This window comes from Astatotilapia calliptera, chromosome 17, assembly GCF_900246225.1.
Source record: "Astatotilapia calliptera chromosome 17, fAstCal1.2, whole genome shotgun sequence".
Classification (NCBI taxonomy): Eukaryota; Metazoa; Chordata; class Actinopteri; order Cichliformes; family Cichlidae; genus Astatotilapia; species Astatotilapia calliptera.
The window spans coordinates 27707251-27727894 of NC_039318.1; the positions used below are offsets into that span (position 1 = coordinate 27707251).

The 20644-nt window shown below is 40.6% G+C and overlaps 1 protein-coding gene across 1 annotated transcript in view; it reads left to right on the forward strand.

Annotated features, from left to right (window-relative positions):
* The window catches only part of atp2b1a (ATPase plasma membrane Ca2+ transporting 1a), a 40017-nt gene extending 19783 nt beyond the window's left edge, over positions 1 to 20234 (forward strand). The window contains exons 4-22 of the mRNA XM_026148142.1: positions 211 to 468; positions 919 to 1044; positions 2273 to 2434; positions 2842 to 2880; positions 4859 to 5014; positions 5250 to 5464; positions 5755 to 5997; positions 6087 to 6328; positions 6978 to 7215; positions 8490 to 8669; positions 8755 to 8842; positions 9005 to 9111; positions 9318 to 9509; positions 9974 to 10187; positions 10273 to 10484; positions 10600 to 10707; positions 12286 to 12474; positions 13121 to 13210; positions 17001 to 20234. Of these exons, the coding sequence (XP_026003927.1) occupies positions 211 to 468; positions 919 to 1044; positions 2273 to 2434; positions 2842 to 2880; positions 4859 to 5014; positions 5250 to 5464; positions 5755 to 5997; positions 6087 to 6328; positions 6978 to 7215; positions 8490 to 8669; positions 8755 to 8842; positions 9005 to 9111; positions 9318 to 9509; positions 9974 to 10187; positions 10273 to 10484; positions 10600 to 10707; positions 12286 to 12474; positions 13121 to 13210; positions 17001 to 17393 (3452 nt within the window). The 3' untranslated portion in view covers positions 17394 to 20234. The remainder of the gene's footprint in view (positions 1 to 210; positions 469 to 918; positions 1045 to 2272; positions 2435 to 2841; positions 2881 to 4858; positions 5015 to 5249; positions 5465 to 5754; positions 5998 to 6086; positions 6329 to 6977; positions 7216 to 8489; positions 8670 to 8754; positions 8843 to 9004; positions 9112 to 9317; positions 9510 to 9973; positions 10188 to 10272; positions 10485 to 10599; positions 10708 to 12285; positions 12475 to 13120; positions 13211 to 17000) is intronic.
* The last annotated feature ends 410 nt before the right edge of the window (positions 20235 to 20644 follow it).

Here is a 20644-nt window from a genome sequence, read left to right on the forward strand (position 1 = left end):
AGAAACCATTCATTACATTTATGTTTTATCTTCTTTTTCTAGATATTACTTATGTTTGAAGTCTTAATTATGTCTCTTGTTAAATATATTTAGTGATACTTGCAGTGACATGTAATGATGTGATGGCATTTATTTTTCTCAGAGCCATGAGGTGATGTGTTAAGTTTATGCTTTGTATGTTAATGTTTTTTTTTCCCCATCCTCCTTCAGACTGTGGAAAAGCTGCTGGTGGTGGTGGGGATGAAAATGAGGCAGAGGCAGGGTGGATCGAGGGTGCCGCCATTCTTCTGTCAGTTATCTGTGTGGTGCTGGTAACAGCATTCAATGACTGGAGTAAAGAAAAGCAATTTAGAGGCCTCCAGAGCCGCATTGAGCAGGAACAGAAATTTACTGTTGTCCGTGGAGGACAAGTTATTCAAATTCCTGTGGCGGAGATTGTGGTTGGGGACATTGCACAAGTAAAATACGGTAAGAGCTCAGTTAAACATAAGCCTTTATTTGATGGTTAAAAAAAGTCAATCTGTTAAGAATGTCGATATATTGTGGAACCTATGTTTTATTAAGATGTTTATTATATGGGCCATTAAGAAAACAGTACTGCACATTTAGGTCATCCTTGGTTCAAGGTTTTAGTTTTAGTTCATCACAGATTAAGATGAGGATTTCTCTTCAAGTTTAACTTTCCTGGTCGTGGGAGGAACGCAACAGCCAGCTCACTAATGATTTAAATCCATAAACCAGTAAAAAGAACATTACTGACATAACCACTAACCTCTGAAGAGACGAGCACTAAAGTGTTTCACATGACTCGCTTAGTCATAGAATCTTTGAGAGCCTGTGATTAAGGCATCAATTTAAACTGTTACTAAGATGTTGTTTCTCCAAATTAAAGGCTTGTTTGGCTTTGTAATGTTTCAGGTGACCTCTTGCCTGCTGACGGAGTCTTCATCCAAGGCAATGATCTGAAGATCGATGAAAGCTCACTCACAGGGGAGTCTGACCACGTCAAGAAAACACTAGAAAAAGATCCAATGCTGTTATCAGGTAACATGAACCTCCTTCTCCTTTTACTGGTTCGTACTGGGAAGGACCGAATTTTCAGAGGTTTTATAGATTATGTTGTCCAATATATTGAACTGCTTTTAAAAGAAATTTTCTGGAATACTCATTGCACTGAATAAATGATCCAAAATTTTATTGAAATCAGTAAGAACAGGTGATCATCTGGATCTTCATAAATAAACTGTTATAATCCAGAAATTGAAAATAATTGACCATCAGATATTTGTTAGCATTCAGCTCAGCATGAAACTTGTGTTCTGTTGAAAACATGTTTGAAACTGAATTGGTTCCTGATCTTGCCTCTCAGTGCCGGAAGTTATCAGCCATTCAACATTTCCAGCATTTTTTTTTTTTTCTCTGTCCATCCTATGTCCCCAACGCCCTTTTAAATACAGTTCATGGCTTTGTCACGAAAAACGCGTGTAGGGAGAAACACTTTTGTTTAGTTCATCTGGCTCTCTCCTGGCACACCTCCAAGGCACAGGAGTCATGTGTGTTTGTGTTTTTATGCGCTGCCTCGCTACTGCTCTTTGATTTCCCTTAGCACGGCCCGTATCCCTTCTCACGAATGAAAGAAAAGCATCTTCTAATTAACACAGGAACCTTTAAATGCTTTCCACTCCTCGGCTGTCAGAGCCTCGTGGGTCTCGCTCCTTTACTCCGACTTTAGCTTGTCGTGTTTTTTTGATATTTGATGTTTCTGTGTGGGGTTTTTTGTTTTTGTTTTGTTTTTTTTAAATCGTGTCTTAAGAGGAATGGAGAGCCAGAGATGCAACACTGTTACAGCCTCTCAGAATTCCATTATTTCACACAGACTAACAATTGGCTTTTGATTAAAGGCTGTTGATTAAAGGTTTGGAGTGTATCTGCAGTAGTGACTTATTCTTTCTGTACTTTCAAGTGCACTATTCATTTGTATTTATTGCCTGCAATTGAAAACCTGCATTTAGTTTCTCGTGTGTATATCATCATACTGCTTGAAAGCCTGGCTAAACCACCTTCTCAACAAAGGAATCTAGCGTAAAATTTTCACTGAACCAAAATGAAACATTCAAAGGAACAAATAAAGATCGGCAGGGACAAAGCTGCCACCATTGTCTAAACAGAAACCTGAAAGAAGTCATATGGAAACAAAGACCAGGGCATTTATCCTAGGTACTGTTTCCCGATGTCATTTACTGACACTTTGTTTTCCTTCTTCTGTTCAAAGGCACCCATGTAATGGAAGGCTCAGGGAAAATGTTGGTCACTGCTGTGGGTGTCAACTCTCAAACTGGAATTATCTTCACTTTACTCGGAGGCGGGGAAGATGATGATGACGACGAAGAGGAAAAGAAAAAGGAGAAGGAAGAGAAGAAGAAACAGAAAAAAAGTCAGTATGCTCCTCTGCTTGTTGCCCTTATAAACTCAGCACAAACACAGACACACAAAGAGCATTGTCTTTACCATTAGTTTTATAATCTGCAGAAAAATGTAGTTATAGCAGGGTTTATATGAATGCAAAAAGCACTGATTTGACCTTTGTTTATATAAAACAACTTTTAGAAGTTGTCAGAGGGTCACAGTAGACGACTTATTTTCTGCCAACCAAATCGGCTATTTGTAGCTCATCTTATGTATGATGGTAGAGTTCTCCTCATTTAAATCAGTAATTTGAAGAATGATTGGTCTAATTACTGTATAAAGAGACATTTATCAGTATTTTCTTATACGATTAATTAGTTTATTTAATCCTTAAAAATCCTTATGTTCCTAACTCTGTGTTGCATTCTTCTACAGATAAGAAGCAGGATGGTTCTGTAGAAAATCGAAAGAAAGGTGAGTAACTTGCCCACACACAGACTGACATGCTTAACCACATGTAATTGCCATACAGCTTAGTGCCTACATTTAGGTATTAGCCTTTAGCTTCATCAGTGGGTCCCTCCCCATTTAACAGTCCTGAGGGTAGGTTACAGCCCCAGTCTGTTAATAATTGGCCACCATAATTTCATGCAAGTAATGAGGAATTACATATTTTTGCATGACCCTATGTCAGCATATACTTAGTACGGGCTGTTCTTGGCTCTCCATTGTACTGTCTGGTCCTCCTGTCTGTCTCTCTCTCTTCTTTTCTCGTCCTTCCCTGGCACATTGCACTTCGAGCAGCAGGTGCTACTGAATCCAGTTATAGCGATTAGTGATGAGGAGATTAAAGCCATGCAACAATTCTGGGGCCAGAACATCTGCTTTCCCACCCATCTCTCTCTGACTCTCCCTCAGGCCCCCCTCAATTTTAATTTCTATTGATGTCCCAGACTGAACTATTCAGAGTCAAACTCTGAGACTTGCACTGGTGCAATTTCAGACCGATAACAATGATAATGAGACTCTTTAGTGGTAACTCAGCCAGCGAGCCAGCCTTGTTCTGCTGGGACACTATGATCAGTAGTGCTTGGGTCTGTGACCACAACCCTGGCGCTGGTCCCTTGTGCACAGATTCCCTCTGCCTGCCAGGAATCAGCAGTAATCCTTTAGACTGAGATTACACCGACCATGTAAGTGCAGAGCAAGCCACAGTCCACAGCAGCTGCAGTAGCCCAGTGCTCTTGCTTCCTGCTGCATGCATTCGCACACAATACCGTGCTATTGTCCATACCATTGTACCATAAATAGAGCCTTTAGTATCCCCAAATTGGACAAGGGCTCCCCATGCTTTAAAAGAATTGTGTACTTTGTTTAAGACTTCAAAATGTTAAGAGAATATTTCAGTTGTCCTGCAGGAAGTGCCATAGCGTCAGTGCCCAGGAAAGCTAATGATTTTATCATGGTGCGTGACATGACAGAGACCAGCCCCTGCTGGCCTGCCAGCTGCCTCTTCTCCTCCTTTTGGCATTAGAGGCTTTGTGTGTCCAAGGTTACCTAGTTAGATGTGGGTATGGTATTCCCATTAGTTCTGCAGGAACAGAAAGTGGCCCTGAGGGAGATTGAGAAGAGAGGTTTATGGGAATTTACCTGCAGAAGGAGGAAGAGTAGGAGATGCCTCAAATAGATCTGTCACTAGCTAGGTAACCTGTTCTTTAAACCTCTTGGCGGAAGTATGGTAAATAATTCAAAATCTTTCAACTAACTTCTGTGCCGTCAGCTGACAAACATAATTACAGTGACATTTCCACAGTTCCTGGGATAACAGGGAAGCAACAAAGCATGCTATAATTTTGAGTGATTTTATTTAATCAGTTAACTTGTGATACAGTGCTCTACATATTCTAAATATTCTCATCATACAGCAATTTTTGTGATCCCGTTTCAATCAACTTGTTCTGACTTGTTACCTGTAAAGTCAGATAAACAGATATTTTATGAGGGGCAGAGGAAATCTAGTCCAGGCCTGTTGTTGAGCTAGATTATATGCTATAGACACGAAATATAAAAACTGTTCTCGAGTTTTCTAATATTACCAGAGAGATGAATACGTTTATTTGACCTGTATCAACCTTATTCACCCACAGCTGTAGAATGCAGTTTTTATTTCTGGTCTTGCAAATTGGAAGCAAATATTCAAATGTAGGCTTGACGTGGCACCTGATCGTGAATGAATACTCTGTGTTCATAACTGACAAATCATAACTGACAAATCAGCATACTTTCATTTCAGTCGTTGCTTTTTCCATAAATCCTAGAGTCTTTCTTAAATGAATTTAACACAGTATTCCTTTATATAATTATTTAAAACACTCAGCACCAGTAATGGCCAGTGCAGATTTGGAATAGCCAGGCCCTTTTTAACAACCTTGTCTTGTTTTCTCTGCTGCAGCTAAAGCCCAGGATGGTGCTGCAATGGAAATGCAGCCTCTGAACAGTGACGAAGGAGCAGATGCAGAGGAGAAGAAGAAAGCCAACCTGCCAAAGAAAGAGAAGTCTGTTCTCCAGGGAAAACTGACCAAACTAGCAGTACAGATTGGAAAAGCAGGTGAGTCAGTCAAAATCACTCGTTCTGGCACAGCTGAGTGCTGTAGATTGTAAAACATTTTATGTGCTTGTACTCTCATGCCCTTGTGTTCACTCCAACTTTTTTTGGGTTGTACGTCTCCAACTGTTTATATTGTATAATCACAATTACACCCACTATAAGCAACATACTGCTAAATGTGTCCTGATAGGAATATAACTTAACATCTTTCTTTTCTCTCATGTTTTGCCTCTAGGTTTGGTTATGTCAGCCATCACTGTTATCATCCTGGTGGTGCTGTTTGTAGTGGATACCTTCTGGATCCAGAATCTATCCTGGGTTAAGGAGTGCACACCTGTTTACATTCAATTTTTTGTGAAGTTCTTCATCATTGGTGTCACTGTTCTTGTGGTCGCTGTTCCCGAAGGCCTGCCACTTGCTGTAACAATCTCCTTAGCGTATTCTGTTAAGGTGAGACTCCTAGCCAAGTGACCTGTGCACGAACTAACCACCTTACACTTTAGCCTATTAAAACTAGAAGATTAAGCTGCTAAAATCTGGTTAACAACTTGAGGAAAGGGGATCATTACTTGGCTTTAGGGTATTATTTAGCCAACATAGGGCTTTAGTTAATCAAGGAGTTAGTCATTCAGTTGTAAAATCTCACCACATTTATTTCATGAAACAAAAATAAAATGTTTTCATTATAGAAAATATAGCTTTCAGTGTTGTCAGACTTTATTTTTTTTATCTCCCTACAGAAAATGATGAAGGATAACAATCTGGTGCGTCACTTGGATGCCTGTGAGACTATGGGAAATGCTACTGCCATCTGTTCTGACAAGACTGGTACACTCACCATGAATCGCATGACTGTGGTGCAGGCCTACATCGCTGAAAAGCACTACAAGAAGGTCCCTGAACCAGAGAACATCCCCTCCTCCACTTTAGACATCCTGATTCTGGGCATTGCAGTCAACTGCGCCTACACTACTAAAATCATGGTATGCTTGTAAAAAGCAGCGTACCTCTAAAATTGACTGTGTAGCACATTAACTTTGTCTTCACATTTTTCTTTTTTTTTTTCTTTTAGCCTCCAGAGAAAGAAGGGGGTCTGCCACGACAGGTGGGTAACAAGACCGAATGTGCCTTGCTCGGCTTTTCTACTGAGTTAAAACGCGACTACCAGGCTATCCGCAACGAGATTCCTGAAGAGAAACTCTACAAGGTCTACACCTTCAACTCAGTTCGCAAGTCTATGAGCACTGTGTTAAAGATGGCTGACGGCAGCTACCGTATGTTCAGCAAAGGAGCCTCAGAAATTCTCCTAAAAAAGTAAGAGACATTTTCACTTTTCATGTTCGTTCACATGTTCTGCTTTTCTATGATTTGTTTTGTTGTTGTTTTTTTGGCTGGGGGATTGTATGGTTTAATATTATCCTCTTAGATAATAATTCCTCTATGATTTCTTTACTGAAGAAGCATGAAATCATGGATGTCTGATCAGCTAAATGAAAGGTTGTTCCATAGCTCTTTTTTTTTTTTTTGTACTCATTCGGCTGGCCAGACTTTGCTGTAAATGATATGTGTAATGGCTTAAGCAGCTAAGAAGTTCAAGTGCATCCCACCCAAGCCCCTTACGTTGTGACTTAAAAACAGGCACTGAGAAAATGAGCCGGTAACAGCTCTGTAAGCCTCTTAACCAAGCAGGCTTCTTTTTAACCCATAGAGGGCTTAGTGTGACTTCTTACTGCTGCAGCTCACCATTCAAATGCTTTGTCTTCTCCTCTTCTCTTACCCTTTTATTAAGTCTAAATGACATTTTTTACATTTATGTGTCTGTACCTATCTCTGTCTTTATCCATGTTTCTTAACTCCAAGCCATTAATGGCTTTCATCTTTGGATGTTTCGCCCTCCTACACGTTCTTTTTCTTTCTTTTCCTTTACATTTATGATTTAATGTGTCGTCTTTACACATTTCAGGTGCTATAAAATCTTGACAGCTAATGGTGAGCCAAAGGTGTTCCGCCCACGGGACAGAGATGACTTGGTTAAGAAAGTGATCGAGCCCATGGCCTCAGAGGGCTTGAGAACAATCTGCCTTGGATACAGAGATTTTCCTGCTTCTGATGGGGAGCCTGACTGGGACAATGAAAATGATATCCTCAGTGGACTAACCTGCGTCTGTGTGGTTGGCATTGAAGATCCTGTTAGACCAGAGGTTAGTGGCTACACTAATGTTAGTGAGTTTATGCACAAACAGTTTCACTTGTTTGATTGCTAGTAAGGAAGCTGTCTACAAAGGTAGAGTATTTATCTGCACTTCATTTGAAGGTCCGTCTTTTGGCTTTGAGTCAGAACCCATTGCTTGATGTGGCACATTGAACAACTTCACTAGTTGCAAAGTTGCACTCAAAAAGAAGTATTTAGAATGATTGTTGTCCAAACGTGTATGAAGGAGAAACGGCCACACTGCTGATACTGGCAGATTGCTGGAATTGGTGACACTATGATGTGTCTATCATTAAGAAACCATAATTAGATCAAACATTAGAATACGTCAATTCTAGTTGGCTGACAGTTCTATGGAAACTGCTGTTTGCAGAGTTTGCACTCAATTTGTGGACCAACCATTTTAACTAAACTCAGCCACATCAATGACTCCATTTCAGGTGGTTTGGAAGCAACACAAAATAAATGATGGGTGAATGTAAACAGTAAAAACAATAGACCTAATTTAGCAGTCTATACTAGCTGAGGTGAATCTAGTTTCCAAAAATAAAGTGATTCAAGCTGTTGGTTTAAGTTTTTTGAGCATTTAACAAGCACATGTAAAAGAGCTTTATTTGTCAGTTGTCAGCTTTATTCATCTACTGGACTGTTGGGCACACACACTTTTTAAGCAAAGCAAAAAAAATATTTCTTTAAAGGGAGCGCTTACTCCAGGAGGACCCATTTGTTATATCAATTTTATAATTTCCATATCTGTATGTACACAAGGGTTTTCTAGGATCTGAGTGACATAAATGTTTGTCATCAGGGTGTACCTGAGACTCTGTGCAGATGTCAGAGTATTCTCTAGTTTGCATGCAAACGTATCCAGGCAACTTCTACACCTCAAAGGCGCCATCTGTACATTGCATCCTACAAGTAGACAAGAAAGCACAACTATGCTTCTGTGGTGTTTGCAACTGTTTGTGGGCGTTGGTGAGGGAGTATAATCCTTGCCTGAAAAAGTTAGGTCATTTTCTTGCTAGATGCTTCACTGTCGCTCATTTAGTTGGCTTTCTGCCATTTTATGTACTGGACAGGTGTGCTGGGCTTGGTTCATATTTTTTTTTAACGAAGGGGCCCATTATTTCCAAATCTCATCCTTTCCTACAAGTGTATGTATGTATGTATGTATGTATGTATGTATGTGAGTGAACACTTAGATTGATGATCCCTAGTGATATTTCTTTTTTCTTTTTCCTGTGCTTTTGTGCTTCCCTTCAGGTTCCAGATGCTATCAGGAAATGCCAGCGTGCTGGCATCACCGTGCGGATGGTGACTGGGGACAACATCAACACAGCTCGAGCCATCGCCACCAAGTGTGGCATCCTACAGCCTGGAGATGACTTCCTCTGCGTGGAGGGAAAAGAGTTCAATCGCAGGATACGCAATGAAAAGGGAGAGGTGGGCCACAGCAAAATAGTGTACCTCAGAGACTGTTGCAGATGTGCTGTTTGGATTCTATTAGGGTTTTGTCTCATGTTTCTAGATTGAACAAGAACGCATTGACAAGATCTGGCCCAAACTTCGAGTATTGGCTCGCTCTTCCCCCACAGACAAACACACCTTAGTCAAAGGTAGTTATGTTTCTCTGACATGGGTAAAAATGGAAAAAGTGAACTAATGTGTTTGTTTGTTTTCTTCTTTTGCTGCTAGCCTTTTTTTCTTTTCTTTTTTTCCTTTTCTTTTTTTTAGGCTGTAACGGTTTTATTTTAAAGTTTGACATTTTTCTGTTCTAGGTATTATTGATAGCACAGTGGTAGAACAGAGACAAGTAGTAGCAGTGACAGGAGATGGTACGAATGATGGTCCTGCCTTGAAAAAAGCAGATGTTGGTTTCGCCATGGTAAGTTACTTGTGTATAATTTCTTAAATAAGGTTTAATCATAAATATAAATTGGGTCATTCTTAACATCAACATCTTGCTCAGTATCCCATGGTAACTCTGGCAGTCAACTAGAAAGAAGTCAGAATTTAGGCCACTTAATCATCTTGTTAAATATTTGGTGGATAGCTGGAACAGATTCTTAATGATCATCTTGTTGTCTCCAGGGCATTGCTGGGACAGATGTTGCCAAGGAGGCATCTGACATCATTCTGACTGATGACAACTTTTCCAGCATCGTTAAAGCTGTCATGTGGGGTCGAAACGTCTATGACAGCATCTCCAAGTTCCTTCAGTTTCAGCTAACGGTCAATGTGGTGGCTGTCATTGTAGCATTTACAGGAGCATGCATCACACAGGTTAGCACCTAGATATTGTAGGGTTATTTTGTTTTTGATTTTTTTTTTCTTTATTGCGTGTTTGAAGAGTTATTTCACTGTTATGCTCTGAATGGAAATTAACTTGGTACCACGGGCAACACATTGAAAGAGCTGAAGCAGAGGGAATGAAGATCCAGCAATAAACTGAGGAGAAATAAAGGCTTTTATGTATAATGTTTGGAAATTTGGAAATTTGTCCTTGTGGAAATGCAACAGTATCCAAGAGCAGCTTACCTGGCTCTCATGTCTTCGTTCATTACGAAAAAGATTTGTTTGTTTCCTACCTGCCATCAATCTTACACCTCATAACAAAATATGTACTCCTCAGTGCAGCCACTGCTCCAGCTCATAAACGTGTAATTTGGCTCGTGGGGATCGAAATGTGTTTAATAGATGATCTGAATTTCCATAACCTGATTTGGCGACTCGCTCTCTTGCACTAGGACTCTCCACTGAAAGCTGTACAGATGTTGTGGGTCAACTTGATCATGGACACTTTTGCTTCACTAGCTCTGGCCACAGAGCCCCCTACAGAAGCCCTGCTGCTAAGGAAGCCATACGGCCGCAACAAACCTCTTATCTCCCGCACCATGATGAAGAACATCCTGGGTCATGGAGTTTATCAGCTAGTCATCATTTTTACATTGCTCTTTGCTGGTAAGGGTTTTGTGTCTGTACCCTGCACTGTTATCCAAGATTTTCTTTTTCTTGACTGGGATATTTTTTTCCCCCCCCTCTGTAGGAGAGAAATTGTTGGACATTGACAGTGGCAGGAATGCACCCCTCCATGCCCCACCCTCAGAACACTACACCATTGTCTTCAATACCTTTGTAATGATGCAGCTTTTCAATGAGATCAATGCCCGTAAGATCCACGGTGAAAGGAATGTCTTTGAAGGCATCTTCAACAACCCAATCTTCTGTAGTATTGTCTTGGGTACCTTTATTATTCAGGTACAGTAGACTAAGACTTATCTGAAGCATCAGTCTGCACAGGTGAAATCTGAGGTTTTACACTTTGATTAAGTCTCCCTCTCTTGCTCCTTTTTTTATTTTATTTTTTTCATAGATTGTTATTGTGCAGTTTGGAGGGAAGCCATTCAGCTGCGTGGCTCTGACGACTGACCAGTGGCTGTGGTGTACTTTCTTAGGCTTCGGCTCTCTTCTGTGGGGACAGGTATGAAAGTACAGCTGAGCTTTACCTTTTGTTGGCAAGGTACAGAAATGCGGTATTACACTGCCCCCATGTGTCAGCTCTAATCTAGTAGGTACAGGGTGTTGTCAGAGACGTGTAACAGTACATTATGTCCCGCTGCTGTGAAGAGATTAGTAATTAGTAGTTGATTGATTGATTTTTTTTTTTTTTTTGGGGGGGGGGGTAGCTACCACAAACACATGTGGTCATCAAAGTTATTCAGTTTTATTATTTTAATTTGACCTTTAAGGGGATTAAAGTTATTTCTTTTGCAGTTGTTTCAATTTTGAAAAGTTATTTAAATGTAGTAAAATATTAGTAGTTTAATGGTACATGTTTTAAAATTTAAATATTATACTTTTTGAGTTCTTTACCTTTTATACATGAGTTGAAAAATATAGTTTGTTTTTTTTCTAAGGATTGAAGGGTGAGATCGCTCACTGCAGTTTATAGTAATGACTGGAGGTTCATAACGAATGTTTAATGTTGTTCTGTTTCACATCTATCCTGATCAGCACTTATATTAATATCAGTTTTGCCAGCTGGCGTCACCAGCTTTACATAAATGGGACTACACCAAGTCCTATAAAAGCACATAGCTGAGAGTTGAGGAACTGAATTGAATAAGTACCAAGATTGTTGGTTCCAAAGCAGCGATTGCTCTGTTCTTTTCCTTAAAGGCCGGTCGGTCCCCTAAATAGACGCTGACAACATGTGTTCACACACCTGTTGGTGCATGGAGTTCAGCAGTCTTCAATTCTAGGCCGCGTGACACAGTCGACTGGGATCTTTTGGCACATCGGTAGATTCTTAATGCACCCTCAGTATCTTAAAAGCTGAAGACTCAGAGAATTACATATTTTTGAAAATACATATTTAGGAGAAACCCTTAGTGTTACCAGGCTGTACAGTTACAGTTAATATGGGTAACATTACCGTAAGCTTGTTTTGGCTGCTGTCTTTTTAATAAGGGGTTGCCATACTGGATGGATCCATTTTTACACCAGATGGATTTGTGTGTTTTGTATATTAGCCAAACAGTGTGGAACCCTCGTAGTGGATTGTATTCCCACAGACCAGAGCAATGGTTAATGTCCAGAGCAATGTCGGGGGTTTTGTTTTTGTTTTGTTTTTTTGTTGTTGTTGTTTGGTTTGGGTTTTTTTTTTTTTTGGGGGGGGGGTGTTATCTGATAACTTCTAATTATGACATTGTGTGATTTAAAATCACCAGACATGTGTCTGACTCATCTGCATTCCACTTTGTGATCTTTGTGGCTAGTGCTTGAGGAGTAAAGTTTTTGCCTTCTTGTTAAATTGACTGAACAGCATCTGCATGTGATCATGTGCAAGGATCCTCCTGTTCATCAGCAGTGGGAGGGGCTTGGAGCCCAAGAGCAAACCGCATGTTATTGAACTGGCCATCAAATTTTCATGGTCACTGTCCGCTTAATGTCGGCGATGAACTTAATCACGGCAGAACAAGCCATGATTAAACTGCACGGGGGGCTAAAACTTCATCAGGAGTCACGGTTGCTCACTTGTATCCTCATTGTCTTCCAGGTTATCTCTTCAATACCCACCAGCCGCTTAAAATTCTTGAAAACAGCAGGCCATGGCACCCAAAAAGAGGAGATCCCAGACGAAGAGTTGGAGGAGCTGGAGGACATGGATGAGATCGACCATGCTGAACGGGAGCTTCGTCGAGGCCAGATCTTGTGGTTCCGAGGCCTCAATCGCATCCAAACTCAGGTGACAAGTCTCAGCAGTTTCACGTGCAGCACTCACCACCACACCCCAACACCAAGGGAATCAAAAGCCATAAACCCTTTAACTCTCTACTGCTCTTCCAGCTTAAAATCTATTTTGTTCTTTCTCTTGGCATTCCTAAAGAATGGCTTGTGCCCTTAAAAAAAAAAAAAAGCCTTTCTCTAATTTTTCTGTTCTGCTTCTGAGCTAAAGCAGGGTCCTCTGCCTATGTTTTTGTTTTTTATTTGACTCAGTCTGACTCTATCTGCTAAATCTAGTTTGAAGGTACTGATGAGAAGCAAGTGAATTGGATTGGATGGACAGCACGATAGAACAGCTGAATGTTTAAAGAGTATTGGCATGGCTATAGCTGGAAGTATGGAAGGAATCTGCAGAGAAAAGAGTGAAAGTGAGGTCAGATTTTTGGAGTAAGAGCTCCCTCCGATCAGTGCCTTTAAACCCAACCGTCCCCCTTTTTCCTCTCTCTTTTAATTATAATGTCTAAATCCAATTTCAAAGTGCCATTTTTTTCTTATGGTTACTGGTGCCTTTTCTTTATTTTTCTCTCTTTTCTCTCTCTCCTCTGGCTGTGTTGTGTTTTTATTTCCTCTGGGCTTTTTCTCCTGTCACGCTGTCTGATTCTTTGCAGATGGATGTAGTGAGTGCGTTCCAGAGTGGAACTTCCTTTCAGGGGGCTCTAAGGCGGCAGGCCTCCAACTCCAGCCAACAACAGCACGATGTAACCAATGTTTCTAGCCCTACACATGTAGCCTTTTCTACTACTACCACTTCTGCCACTGCCGCCAACACCGCTTCTGCCACTGTGGGGTGTGAGTGCGTGTTCTCCTCTAGTGCATGAGACTTTTATTTCTTCTTCTAACATCTTCCTTCTCCACTCTTCTTCTCACCTAACGTTGACACTTTTCCTCTCTCATGCTTCTCCTAATGTTCTCCCCTGTATTCTTTAAAAAAGACCTCAAAACCACATCTTCCATATTGCTTCGATAACACTGCTCTATATATATGTACCTTGTAACCAGGTCGCTTCTACTGTCGAGGTGTTATCTCTGTGTCATCATGTTTTCTGTTCTGCTTCTGCTTTGGTCTCAGAAATGAACAAGGTTTACTGTTATTTCGGGGGGGTGATGTGTATTTACTATGATTTTTAAAAAAACAAAACAAAAAACAAGTTATATTCTGGGTTGACAGTCTCCAGGTTTGTCTGCAGCTGCCTCAGTCTGCCTTGTGCCTCTGTAGCACTCATGGGTCTTTGTCGCAGCTCTCTAGTCCCTAGCTAGGTAAATGTTTTGAGTATATGCCCATGATCACGGTCTAAAAGAGTAGACACGAACTGAATGTCAGTGGTGAAAATAAGACCTTGGCTTTTCCAGAAGAAATGGTTTGCCGCAATAGCATCAAGTGGTAATAAGCTGTAATTTACTGGTGTCTTTGGATGCACTGCCTTTTAACATCACGCTATTCATCCGCTCACATAGGAAGGTCACTGTGCCGAGACTGGATTTGGTCATTTGATGGTGGTGTTTCCAAACTCCTTCCTTTCGACCCTGTGCCTGCTGACAGTGACACTTTTTGTTTTTCTCTTTCAGAGTTTAAAGACAGACCACCTGACGAGCAGGGAATTTTAAATGTTTTACAGATGTCACAAAAAGAGTAAAATGGAATAAATGACTGTGCTCTTGAATGTAAACTTGTGGGATTTTTCTCAGGCACATCAACAGCAGAGCCGATGTTGTTTTTGCCTCTGCAATATTGACAAATCGTGCAGTGCTGCAGCAACATTTAGTTCTATTTTTAGGTGCGACTTCTTCAGATCTCTGGACCTGACACTTATGGGTGCTTGTGGGCATGGATTCTTCATTATTAACCTAATATTTTCCTTTCAGGTTTCCTTAAAATATTTGGACAATTTTCTGTGTGTGAAAGCTTGTTTGTTGGCAAAATGTGTCCAAAGGGCAGGTTGCTGCCAAAATGACCTAAAAACAATGAATACCACTGACTCCCCACGTATTCTTCTTTAGATTCTGTGAAATGTGTCATGGGCTATACTCAAAGGTTTACTACCATTGAACACAAGGTAGCGCCGCGCTCTGCATGGGTTCAAAGTCTCTGGTCTCGTTTGTGAGTTCTCTCTCTTTGTGCTGTTTTTGACATGTATACCAGCTTGTAGACATGCTTGGCTGCTGCAGCTTTCTTTCTTTTCATTTTTTTTTTTTTTTTTTTAACTCCACAAGCATAAGCTATAACTGACCACCCCTCTTTTTGTCTTTCTGTCTCTCTCCTCTTTCTGCCTCTCACCCTCAGTCTTTACTTTGTCTCACTCTCTCTTTCTGTCTCTCTTCCACTCCTTTCTTTTCTCACTCTCTTTGTCTCCATCTGTCCTTTTCTCCAGCTGTCCTTACTTTTTGATCAGCATGCCCAACAACAGTAATTTCTTGTGTCCAGCTTCTATCCCTTATTTTCTCTTTTGGTGTGTTCTTGTAGAAAGAACGCCATTCCCCTCATTTCATTTATTTATTTATTTTTGGTTCCCTTTTGCATTTTAATTAATCAGACACAGGACTCTACTAAGTGTTTTGTGAAATACTAATACAAAAAACACATTGCATCAAGTTTGACACTGGTTTGTACTCTCCCTGAGATATTGACCGATTTCCTGAAGTTGCTTTTTAATTACTCTTAAGACTAGTTTCAGGTTTTGTCTCCAACAGATTTAGGTTTTCTGTCTCTCAGAAAGTCTTTAATATTCAACCAGCATTCGATTTGCACACTTCGCACATCTGATCAGTCCAGCCCATCAGATTGCAATTGAAAGCCTTTTATGGAACAGTGATGGCTTGAAGCGTTATATTTTCATTCGCTCCTTCTGTACCAAATACGGCATAAAGATTAAATTACTGTGCAATTGCAAAATGCAAATGCAGTACTTCATATGGCAGCTTGGAGGCTGGCTCAAAAAAGCACATAGTTTATGAACAATCCCCAGTTTTAGGGAAGAAATAAACATGTTAATAAGCTGGTACAAAGACCAGATCAGATTTGAACTGTTCTCCCTGTCACAGTAACTGTACGAGGCTGTTTACTATTGTTAGGCTGGTTTGAGTGGACTTTGATATTGTCTGGGTAATGCATAAAGTTATTGGCTTCGCTGACACCAAAATCTGCGTTTGTGCAGTTATCTCAAAAAAGTCTTTATGTGAGTGGAATTTATTAGCACCAATTAACAGGCATCTGATCTGTGCAATGCATCCACACAGTCTATAGATGGTGCTGATGTAGCTGGGTTGTTTAGCTTATACCGTGCTACTTCACCCACTCCTCCTTTCCTTACTTCTGACTTCCCAAAACAAGATTTGATCCCAAACAAAGCTCCAAAATGCAGCTCCCATCAAGTGCATACAGCTGTCCTAATTCATTAGCTTAATTCCATTGTACCTTTTACTATGGTACAGCTACTATGGTCAATAAGTGTGTGTGTGTATAAAGTGCATACAGACGTACACACAGTATTTACACAATACATGTTGCTGGAAGTGGGAAATGTATTCCCTGGGTTCCCTTATCTTTCCTCCTTTGTGCAGTGCTGCACATATGGGACTCAAGGGTTCTGAGTCACCAGGCAATTAGCATTGTAGCAGGAGGATAGTGGAGTGCAACATTAAACACAGGCACCCACACAGGCCACAGCAGCCACCGGATATAACAACTTTCCTGATGGAAACTCTGAAACAGTACTCCTTATGTACAGTCTGTGCATACATCTGTCTTTGGGATTTAAAGCAATATCTCTGGAACGCTTCAAATTGAAATGTCTGCAATACCAATAATAACAGGTCTAAGTTCTGGAGCGGTGAGTTGTATAGCTTACAGCATTGCTGTTTACATGTCACTGTCCCTCCTGGGCTTCTAGAGGGTGAACAACAATCCAAATTGCACTTGGATACAGTACACCACCTGGAAGATTTTCCTATAAACTGTCATTAATCTGCACTTCTGCAGCAATTCACAGTGCTGCTTACATTAAAACCCCCACTTTTCTTGCAGCGTAGAAAGTTGAGACCATTTTTTTTCTATTGGCGATATTAATCTTTAGTGTTCACTTAGATTTTTATTTAGTATACATTTTCATTTTTAGTCTTTGGGTATTTTTATATTCACTGAGAGACAGAAATGAAAGAATATGGGCTGCTCCTGTTTATACATTAAAATACAACTAGAACCGTAGATGATGGTTGGAGACAACTATTCATCACCAGATTAGTATAAAACTTTACTACTAGAAATAACAGCACACCTGCACGTTTCTCTGGGAGTCCGTCCCCCTCCCCCCCTCACAGATTTCTGGTTTTGAAGCACCTAAAAACTCACCTATTCTGGCCCAGTAAAACCTAAATCCGTGGTTTTTATCTGTGGTGTTTTCCAGGTTTTAAAATAGAGCGGCGCACTCTTATCATTACCGAATGTGACTAAATACACCTTTCCTGCTCCCTGTCCCTTCTCCTTCCCTCCAGATCCGAGTGGTGAAGGCATTCCGCAGCTCCATCTCCCTCTATGAGGGGTTGGAGAAGCCAGAGTCGCGATCATCCATCCACAACTTTATGACCCACCCCGAATTTCGGATAGAGGACTCTGAGCCCCATATCCCCCTCATTGATGACACAGACGCGGAGGACGATGCTCCCACCAAGCGCAATTCGGCCAGCCCGCGCAACGCTACCCCCACACCGCCCTCACCCACACCTTCGCCTGCCACCACCGTTGCCCCCACCACGCCAGTCTCTCCTTCCCCGAACCAGAACAATAACGCTGTGGAGAGCAGTAACCACCTCCTCCCCGAGGGCCTCAAGTCAGGAACCCCCTCAGCCCCAGGGAGCCCACTACACAGCCTGGAGACCTCGCTTTGATCTGACCCAGCTCCACACGTCACCACCTCTTTTCTACCCGCCACCAAGGAGCTCAACTCAGACAAATCGAACGGACACTAGGAGCGTCGAGACGAAGGGTTAGACGGAGAGCGGCGTCTTGTGTGAGCTTGGCTTGGGTTGGACTTAAAGAACAGCAAACATTCAGAGGAATGTACAGCTTGGTGTGGATTCTTTGGTCTTCTTTTATTTTTGGTTATTATTATCCCACTGCAACACAAGGACTCTGTCTTCACCCCTCCCTCCTTGGTAACACTTGTTTTTCTCGGTAACAAGGGGTGACTATAAACTAAGATTGAAAGTGACCTGTTTTTATTATTATATTATATTTTAATTGAGAAAGGGAGGTGCTCCTCCTGGCTTGAAGATCGTCTGTAAGAGTTATGAACGAACCTTTAGCTTCTCTTTTATCTGAATGGTGTTGTATATTTATCTCTTTGGCCCTTGCTCATTTTGAAACTTTTTTCTGCTCCATCGGCTGTTAATATTTTGAGTTATTTATGTTTTTGGAGGGAAAAAAAGCAGGTCTGTTTACAAAGTTTGTAGATACTTTTTTTCTGTTTGTAGGCAAAGAGCTTCCTGATGTATGATGCAGAAAACTGGGACAGATTAAGAAACGAATGAGAGGATTATTTCAGATACTGCTGTATTTTCAGGAAAAAAAAGGGGTGTTTCTATTGAAACTTAACTATTTTTGCCTGCAAGTTTTATTTGTTATATATTTGTAGATAAATATAGAACCTTCTAGCCAAACCGATAAACACTAAGGCTTGTATAGAAAAAAAGAGGTCCATCTGACGAGGTGTTTTCACAGGAGACGGGACGGGAAAGATAATTAAGGCCTCTAGTCCACTAACATCGCTATAAATATTTAACTTCTTCCATTTCTTCGCTAGTTTTCATGTGCACAAAACCTTCTGGAGTTCTGGATTCTCTTTTTCAGTCATTATGTTGTGTTCAGGAATTTCCACATGTTGAAAGGTTCAGTTATTTAAAGGGAGTTTAGAAAATAATCCCAGGCTCTTATTTATCTTGCCGAAAGCTGGGAGGAGGAAACAAAGTCTTACCTCAGAGTCAGATACAAGGTCCTTTATGAAGCCGCTTAAGCGTAAAGTAGGAGCTCTTCTTTCCGATTTGGAACCATAAAATGAAAATCTCTTCTTTTAGCTGGTATGTTGCACTCACAAGCATAGATTAATTTGACGAAGGCCTTGTGGGTGCGTTAACGCTAAAACATGTTCTGCCAAAAGCACCAAAATGACTTTAATCAACTTTTTTGTTCTCTTTTTTTTTTTTTTTTTTTTATGACCGCTGCAGTTCAAACTAGCGCTGTATTATCTACTGAACGAGTGTGTCTATTTCTCAGTAAGACCTTCACATAGGCTAAACGTCAGTGTGCCTTGGCTTCAGTAATAATTTAGACAATCTTGGTCCCATCATTTATCGCCTTTAGGAGACTCCTTATGGGGGAGAGAAAAAAAAGACCTCCACAGCTAAAAGCAGGACCAAAGTCATCCTCCATCTAACATGTGGGGACAGCAGAGACTGATTTCCTCCCTCTGGATGCTTGATAAATACGGACACTGGTCTTTTTCTTTCTTTTTTTCCCCTAAATGGTGCATTTTATTTATATTTTTGAATTTTCTCAGCCCCCCTCCCACTCCCCGCCAATGTAGAATACTGACATTTGTTTACTCAGGCATAGAAAAAGTATTTAATTTAAATGAGAGGGGAAAACCCCTTTTTGCTTCAGAGCTTGTGTATTTAGATAGCAAAAACATCTTCATCTTTGGTCAAAAACAAAGTGAACCATTTTTCATATTTCATTCTCTTTACGCTTTAGGTAAATATTAATTTTATTCCTCTGACTATTGTTGGCATTTTAAAAAATTTCAATCCACCAACAACCACCACCCTATTCAGAAGACTCCTTTAAACCATTATTAATAACAAACGTTGCTGCATTTGGTTTGTTTGTAAAACTATTTTTGACACCTGATGTACTGGAAGCGCTAAAGAATTCGACATTTGTGCATTTTTCAAGAATAAAAGCCGAGGCATACACTGGTATCTATCTGCACAGGGTACTTATTTCATAACGTTCCTTTGGGGAAAAAGAATTTTGATACAAATCGTAATAAAATTGTACCTTTGTATTTTTATGGCAATGCTGATGATACCTTTCATCGTACCTAACAAATTTTGGATGATTTGACACCAATCGTGTTCTATGGGGAACGGGGGTTTTGGCCACTAAAATGTTTTGGGATTTTTTTATTTATTTATTTTTTTTGTTCTGGAAGATTCATCTCAGGGTGCAAATGATGTGAAAGAGAACAGGCCTCTCTTTAGTTTGCATTTTAGAACACGCTTAAATGTTTGGGATGGTGCTTGCCAACCACACACAAGGGATAAACTCGGGCAGCGGGCTGCAGATTTTTCCTGCAGCCGTCTGGCCGGCTTCACCTGAAGGGCCGCGGACAGGGAAGTGGAAGGTGGAAATGTAAAGTCATAAATGGTTTGTTTTCCTTGTTTTACAGACGACAAAATAGCAGCTAGGATTGAGAGTGAGAAATTGGAAAAAAGCGAGAGGAATCCATGTGAGGAGTTTGTTCTGTAGCTTCTTCCTGTAATGGGAATGAATGTTTTTTTTCCATCTGTTTTATGGATTATTATTTTTTTATCTTTTAACATTTGGAAATAAAAGTACTTCATGTCTGTTTTATCTTGAGCATTTTAAATGGATATCGTGATTGGATTTACATTTGAAACTTGTCGAGTAATGTGTATGGTTTTTAAAAATAAAAAATGTATTTAGCCTAACTGCAGGGCCATGTTTGTCATTTATCATGCAGTGTTTCACCGTTTTGCAGTTCTCAAATGTGGACTGCGCTGTATTGAAAATCATCATCCCTACAGGATGGAAGGAAAACACTTTTGTAGAAGGTCTGGTTTTCATCTACTTGATTTTCCTCATAATAAGACTGTATTTTTTATTCCTGCACCATTGCCAAATGTCAGAGTGGCCAATACTGGCAATAAACACACTCTGCGCCTCACCAGTTATGTCTTCCTAGTACTGACTGGGACCACCTTTTTTCCTCTAGAGCTGCCTAAATACTTAACTGCAGGAAATTTCCTCTGAGATTTCCTCCATAATGACATAACAGCATCTCAAAGTTGCTCCACATCAATGACTCCAATCTCCTCTTCCAGCACATCCCAAAGGTGCT